Here is an 8,016-nt window from a genome sequence, read left to right as displayed (position 1 = left end):
TCTTACACGTGAAACTGCCTGGGCCTGGTGTCTGCAGACGCTTCCTGCCGCGACTCAAAACCCATCACACCTGGTTTCCTGCTGATAGTGTTTAAAAAACCAACTTACTTTTTACCTAAAAAAGAAGCAGATAAATAGCCCTAGGGATACTGGGTCAAAAGACCACCAACTGGAGGCATCAACCACCCATTTGCAAGGCCAAGGGATGATGGGGTGTGTCATATGAAAAATGTAACTTTTTTTAAAAGTAGTGTGTCTGATTTTGATTACATGTGTTTTTCCATATAAGGAATCAAATTAATACCTATGTATTATAGGCTACAAGAAGGACTTCCTGAGTACTCCCTAGAGCTGACACTACACCCACTGAACCAGTACAATGAGGCAAGGACCAGGTGTTAATTTTCAAAAGTTGGGCTGGCTGGTGTGCTTGCATGGTGATGGCTGCACGCTGATCAGGTGGGACGTCTCTTGATTCCTTTCTGTGCACTTCGTCAAGGCTCAATTTAGTTCAGTGCTGGCAGAGAGCTGGTTATCTGAAGTAGTGGAGTTATCTGAGGTGGGGCAGCAAAGATACAAACACAGGGAGTGACAAGGGATGGATAGTGCTAATCCTTCCCTGACAGCTCACAGAGCTGGCAAGAAGCAGCAACAGCAGCACAGAGCAAGCTGCAGCTCCGGTCTATAGCCCAGTATTTAGGAGGTTGAAGCAGGAGCGTTGCCGTGAGTTCCAGGCCAGCCTGGGATACACAGTGAAGTCCAGGTAATCCTAAGTTGCTGAGTGAGATTTTGTCTTAAAAAAAAAAACAAAAAACAAAAAACAAAAAACAAAGATAGAAGCAGCACCTTGCTACTACTGGTCACGTATTGAAATGACACGTGAAAATCCATTTATGTTCTCACACATATTATTGCCTTATGTAGCCTTATTTCTTTCGCTTTAAAGCAGAGAGAACTATAATATAAAAAGAGATTAATTTTAAATTCCTTTTTTGTAGGATAAAATGCAGTGATAATCATTCTCAAATGTTTTGTCTACATCAAATATTATCATCAGATTAGCACATTTATTTATTTATTTATTTATTTATTTATTTATTTTTGCTATTTCATTGTTCCCAGCGTCTCAATACCAGGGTCTTTCTCCTGTAAACTCCATCTTGAGGTAATTACATAAAGCATAGAATGGTTTGTTTTCCTAACCTCTGTATGACAGGAGATGTCTGTTAAATTGATGACACTTAGATATTCTTATCAGATGTAGTCACAAGGGGGCATCTTCCTCCTGTCAGTTCTGCCTGTACCAACACTCACCATCAATGCTGCAGATTTCAAAGAAACAGGATGTGGTTTCCAGCAGGAATTCGGACTGGATTTTTGTCCCACCTTTGCTCCTATTTCTGCACTCAATTGTTCATGTCCCAGAAGGGTCTTTCCTGGAGCCATCCTTGGCTGTCTCCAGCCCCACTTCCGCCCTTGCTTTATTTAACACTGACAATGACAGATGGCAAAGGTGTTGTCCTCACCGCAGGAACTAGTCCCAGTAGGTACACAACTGATACTCTCTGCTGACTCTGAATTAGGATACAGGAGAGGTGAGCACGCACCCTTTGTCTCCTGCCTGATAACACAATTGATTTATCTTTCTAGGGTATTTATTTCACAAGGTGAAGAAGCCACAGCGGTTTCTCTCAGGTCAGGTCCACATTGCCAATTCCTTTAGGTTCTTCTCCTTCTTAATGGCAGTATTTCATCATTTCCTGTGCCTCTGGCTGTACTGTTCTACAGGTCAAGGGTTCTCTCTGCTTAGACACTATACATATGGTGGGATGGTGGTTATTCATTGTGAAGGCTGCCCAGGACACTCAACTATTGAGGTGCATCCCAGTCTGGATACATCCAGCGCTTTTAAGGTAAAGTGTAATATCAGAGCACCACCTTGTTTGGAACCACTGCTTTAGAGCAGAGTGCTGCATTGACCTCTGTTGTCATCTCAGTGCCCAGTGCTTGACAGAAACAGCTTCAGAGAGCTTAGTCTGGAGTCGCTTAGCCCTCAGGACCCCACAGATATGGGAGCCCATGGAATACAAGGTAGTTCACTTCTTAGGACCAGAAGCAGAGAGGACCCGCTCCTTTGGCTCTATATGTTCTACACAGAAAACGTCCGCAAATTATGAAGGAGAGAGTCAACACGTAAGACGTATCTGCTGCCAGCCAGGCAGTGGTGGCGCACGCCTTTAACCCAGCAATCGAAAGGCAAGGGCCAGTGGCTCTCTATGAGTTCAAGGCCAGCCTGGTCTATGGAGTGAGTTCTAGGACAGCCAGGGCTGCACAGAGAAACTCTGTCTTGAAAGAGAGAGAGAAGGAGGGAGGGAGAGAGAAAGAGACAGAGAGGGACAGAGAGAGACAGAGAAGAAAGAGTATTTCTGGAAGTTGCCACATGAAACCATCTTAGAACCTAGTTATGAAGTCATATCCAGCAGTGGGAGGTACAGAAAATGCAGCTTTTACTCTAGATGTCTTTGTGCTCAGCCGAAATTCAGGGACTCCATTGCTTTTAAAGGGGAGGGCCTAGATGTATGAGCTAGACTGATGGTTAGCTGCTACAGTAAGTGTATGAGTTAAGTGGGGTTGACTCTGTGACTGTCCTTGGTCTCAGAAGGCTGCACTAAAGTAATTGCATTCTGGTTTTTGTTTGTTTGTTTTTGTTTGTTTGTTTTGGTGGTGGTGGTAGTGGTAGGTTTTGCTAAACTGGAGCTCATAGGCAAGGATTTCATCTCATCTAGGAAAAAAAAAAAGAGACTAAGTGTCTCCAGCATGTATAGAGACACCTAAGTGTTTGTGTGTGTGTGTGTGTCTGAGTGTGGAAGCCAGAATCTGATATCAGGTGTCTTTCTCAGTCGCTCACCACCATAATCTTTGAGGTAAGGTCTCTAGTGAACCTTGAACTCATCAATTCAGCTAGACTGCCTGGCCAAGGAGACCCAAGGATCTGCCTGCCTCTCATTGCAGCTGCACAGTACTGGGTTCGATGTTTTACATGGATGCCGCAACTCTGAACTCAATGCCTCCTGCTCACCTGGCAGGGACTTTACAGACTGAGCCATCTCCCTCCAGCCCTCTGTCATACACACAGCCCCTAGTCTCTTTTTGAGACAGGATCTTACTATGGTCTGGAACTCTCAGCCCTCCTGCCTCAGCCTCTCAATGCTGGGGCTACAGATTCAGGCAGGCTCCACTCTGCCTTCAGTTTTCAAGCCTGACTTCACCGCCCAGCCCTTTCCTTAGTTTATTTACTTGAGCCAATAAATCCTTTCTCTGTTTAAACAAGTAGAAGCTGGATACTCATTGCTTGCAGCTAGAAAGTCTCAAAGCAACTATCTACCTCCCCCGGTTTTTGTTGAGGGGTAAGATCGGGTATACAGCAGTTGCCATGGGCCTTGAATGCTAGTACTTTTTTTGTTTTTGTTTTTTGAGACAGGATTTCTCTGTGTAGCCCTGGCTGTCCTGGAACTCACTCTGTAGATCAGGCTGGCCTCGAATTCAGAATGCCTCTGCCTCCCTGGGATTAAAGGCTTTCGCCACCACCGCCCGGCGAATGCTAGCTCTTAATGGTGTGTTTAAAATAACAAGGGGTAGATGAAATTTGGAAACTCTTTCTAAAAGAGTTCCAAGTTGAATGAGAACTTAGTCCTTCTCAGAAGATCCAGAGCTCTCTTCTCCCCGTTCCTTGTCCCTCTTCCACATAGACAACAACTGTGGAACTGTGTTCAAACCTACATTTTCTTCTGATGTAGCCTGACCTGGAGGATGGGGATGGGGTCCTATCTCACTTTTCAGTTTTTAATATTTTGCATTCGACTAAGTACATTCTTGGTGATCAGTAAGAGCTGCTGGAAATGGGACTTGGATAGTATTCATGAATAAAGGAAGTGATATGAATGGCCAGCGTTTCCTGAGCACATGCTGTGTTCTGAAACACATTCCTAAGAGTTTTACTGTTTTATGATTTAATCCTTAACATGTTATTATTACTCCATTTTCCACGTGAGCAAACTGACACAACCCTTAAATAACACAGCCAGGGTTGCATGTCAGGGAAATTGATCCAAGAGCCCTGCCACTTCAGCCTGCACGCTCTGACACCTCTCATACTGAAGGTAGTTGATTAAATAGAGTTGGAGTTAAACTGCTGGAGACCAGGGAAACTCTGGGGTCATTTGATTCCAAGGCAAAATAAAAGTAGATACTGGACCAAAGCCTGGAGGTGATGGGGGTTTACATAACTGCACAGGGTTCCTGATTTCTAGCTGGAGTCTTCTAGCCAAGGGCTCCACCTTTCATGAAGCAACTAGGTGCATCAGCATGCACAGCTTCGTCTTACTTGGGAAAAATCACCCCTTGTAGCAGCTGGTATTCCAAAGGGTATTTATATGCCAGGAAGATCTAATCTGTTTAACCAAGGCCAGTTGTAATTATGTGCATATATTTATATATCTATGTGGCACACATAAGCATATGTAATCATATATATATATATATATATATATATATATATATATATATTTCATGTATGAATGTCAAGTTGATGGTGACATCACTTTTACCTGTTCTTAGAGGACAGATCCATGTCATCTTTTCCCTGCTCATCCTATTGTTACCTATAGAGCACCACAAACTGTTGCATAGAGGAAAGAATGAACGAATACAGGAATGATTAACGGCAGGAAGGGCGTACGATAAATCTGCATATGTGATGCGCACGGGTGGGCCCCACTTCAACAGCCTGATTTGAACAGGTTCTCGGGAGTCTGCTAATCAGACAGGCCCCTCTGGAAAGTTATGCAAATATCCACTTTGGGAGGCTTAGACACCCGTTGTCTCTCCACCCCACCCCTCCCCCAACCGTGGAATGAACCCCAAAAGGTGAGCAAGCAGTTTTCAAAGCCTGCTTTCAACCCTGCCAGGCCCGCGCGTGTTTTCCTCTACAGTGTTTCCAATTACTGTGGCACTCTCGGTATCCAGATCCATCTCCAGCGAATTCCTCCGCAGCTCCTTGCCAGACATATGGGATCAATCAGTGTGCTTGTGAGGGAATGTTGACAGCATGACAGGCGAGGGGTTCTGGTGTCATGGAATCTCCAAGAGTCTTTAGCTGGATCCCGGGCAAGAGAGAGGGGGAGGAGAGAGATAGAGGAGAGATAGGGAGAGGAGTGGGAAAAGGAAGGAGAGGACAGAGAAGGAGGGAAGCGACTCAGGCTTCACTGCCCCCTTCCTTCAAACATTTTATAGGCTTCGGGAGAGAGAAGGAGGAGGAGAAAAACCAAATAGCGTAGAGCCAGAGGAGCAGATCCCTCCAGTTCCTCCCGAGTCCCCGAGCTGCCAGAGGAGTCTGGATCTTGTCCCCAGTGTCACATGCAAGGGCGCTGAGATTCACGGCTGCTACCCCGGGTCTCCTTCGCTTAGTCCGGGAACCTTGGCGCCTCTCTGCGCGTTCGGGGACTGTCGCCTTGCACTCTCCGGGGCCACCGCTCGGTCCCCAGCGGGATGTGGTCGCGCCTGGCCTTTTGTTGCTGGGCTCTGGCACTGGTGTCGGGCTGGACCAACTTCCAGCCCATGGCCCCGTCGCTCAACTTCAGCTTCCGCCTGTTCCCCGAGGCCTCGTCGGGGGCTCTGGGCAGACTGGCCGTGCCTCCCGCATCTGGTGAGGAGGAGGCGGCCGGGAGCAAAGTGGAGCGTCTGGGCCGCGCGTTCCGGAGCCGCGTGCGGCGCCTGCGGGAGCTCAGCGGCCGCCTGGAGCTGGTCTTCCTGGTGGACGAGTCGTCCAGCGTGGGCCAAACCAACTTCCTCAACGAGCTCAAGTTCGTGCGCAAGCTGCTGTCCGACTTCCCCGTGGTGTCCACGGCCACGCGCGTGGCCATCGTCACCTTCTCGTCCAAGAACAACGTGGTGGCGCGCGTGGATTACATCTCCACCAGCCGCGCGCACCAGCACAAGTGCGCGCTGCTCAGCCGCGAGATCCCGGCCATCACCTACCGCGGTGGTGGCACCTACACCAAGGGCGCCTTCCAGCAAGCCGCGGTAAGAACCCCTTACCTCAGATGCCAGCGCCCAGGGCTCCCCTCCCGCTCGCCTCTGCCAGCCCCTTCTCTAGCCTGGTTCAGCTCCAACAAGGCTTAAGGTGCCCAAGGTGAGCGTCCCCAGATGCACAAACGCGACCATTCTCCTGCTGTCCTTGTGAAGCTCCAGACTGAAATGGGTTTTAAATGCTTAGTGAGGTGTCACGTTTCTTAAAGGGTCCTTTTGAATAATAGGAGTAATAGGAAGGGATCCTTAAGCTCACTTTAAGCTTGTGAGGAAACTGTATACAAGCTGGAACAGGAATGGTGCACAAACATTTGTGAAGATGGGACATGTAGTTAGCTGAGGACGGTTCTGATTCTTTTTCAGGACAGAGACGTCGTAACTTTGCTTCCAGACTTCAATTGTTTACTTGTTTGTGATAGGCTCTCTCGTGTTTCCCAGACTGGTCTCCAAATTACAACAGAACAGAGGGTGTCCCTGAGTTATGATCTCCCTGCCTTCCTTCGCCTCCCAAGCTCTGGTATGACAGCCATTGGCCACCAAGACTTCATGTTTCAGGACAGCACCCAGACAGCATGCTTCATGCTTCCTAAATAAATGCTTAGCATCTGATGTAGAAGTCACATGGTAGACTTTTATAAAAATGCTTCCTTTTCCTAACTGCAAAGTAATACATAGTTGAACATAATTTGGAATACTGAGAAATATTTAAGGCAATTCATCAAGTCAGTGTTTATAGAATAAATGAAACAAAAGAGAATGGGAAACCTGAATCCTTATCCTTAAAATTCCAGCAGATACACAGTTGAATGTTGTCCAGTATGTTATTCATATATCATTTCAACAAACTTGCTAACTACGGTTTTGCAGCCTGCATTCTACAGCTGTTGTACATGACTCAAATGTACATTATAGTACAAATTCATAGTATCCTGTGGCATGACAACATTGGATCCCTTGGAACTGCAGTTACAGGCAGTTGTGAGCTGCCATGCGGGAGTTAGCAGTGGAATTCAGGCACTCTCCCTGAAAAGCCAGTGCTCTTAACCACTGAGCCATACCTCAAGCCTTATGACAATTGAATGTTTGGAACTACTGTGTGGGGAGAACATATTCATGCCTTTTAAGTAAGGAATTTAGGAAGCCATCTTCGATTGCTTCTTTAGGAGGGCTTTCTAAATTGCTTATTTAGTAAAATATATGAACATTTTAAACTTGGTCCACATTGCTATCTCCCCTCCATTGGAGAATTGTATAAATTTACATTCTCTTGTTATGTGCATGTGAATATATGATATTTTTGTTTTGTTTTGTTTTTTGAGACAGGGTTTCTCTGTATAGCTCTGGCTGTCCTGGAATTCACTCTGTAGATCAGGCTGGCCTCAAACTCAAAAATCCACCTGCCTCTGCCTCCCAAGTGTGCGCCACCAATGCCCGGTGAATATATGATTTTTTAAAAAGCATTATTGCTAGTTTGATAGCTAAATAGAGGAATTGTTCTAGCAAGTTCAATTTTTATAATCTTATATATAATATTAGCTATTGTATCAACTGGTTATTTGTTTTTTATTCCAACCTGGTCATGGTTTTTGCCCTTTTTGCCATTACAGGCATAATTGTTTATGTCTAATGATTTGCATATACTTTTTGTGTAGTAAGGAAATGCACATACAGCAAATATATTTTCCAGTTTGTTGTATTTTACCTGTTTATTGCAGTGCCCTTGAATGACTAGTTTAAACCTTCATTTGTTCAAATCTATCAAATTTTGGTCTTAAGATCCAGATTTGGATAGCTGTGGAGAGATGGCTCAGCAGTTAAAAGGACTTGCTGCTCTTGTAGAGGATCTAGGTTCATGTTTCAGCACCCACTTGGTGGCTCACAGCCACCCTTAACTCCAGTTTCAAGGGATCCAACACCCTCTTCTGACCT

General features: G+C 45.8%; 1 protein-coding gene across 1 annotated transcript in view; it reads left to right on the top strand.

Moving 5' to 3' along the window:
- The first annotated feature begins 5,178 nt into the window (after positions 1-5,178).
- Positions 5,179-8,016, top strand: part of Svep1 (sushi, von Willebrand factor type A, EGF and pentraxin domain containing 1) — a 182,408-nt gene continuing 179,570 nt past the window's right edge. Inside the window, exon 1 of the mRNA XM_031377490.1 lies at positions 5,179-6,081. Coding sequence (XP_031233350.1) covers positions 5,548-6,081 — 534 coding nt within the window. The 5' untranslated portion in view covers positions 5,179-5,547. The remainder of the gene's footprint in view (positions 6,082-8,016) is intronic.

The sequence above is a fragment of the Mastomys coucha genome, unplaced genomic scaffold, assembly GCF_008632895.1.
Source record: "Mastomys coucha isolate ucsf_1 unplaced genomic scaffold, UCSF_Mcou_1 pScaffold18, whole genome shotgun sequence".
NCBI lineage: Eukaryota > Metazoa > Chordata > Mammalia > Rodentia > Muridae > Mastomys > Mastomys coucha.
This window is presented reverse-complemented; position numbering and strand designations above follow the sequence as displayed.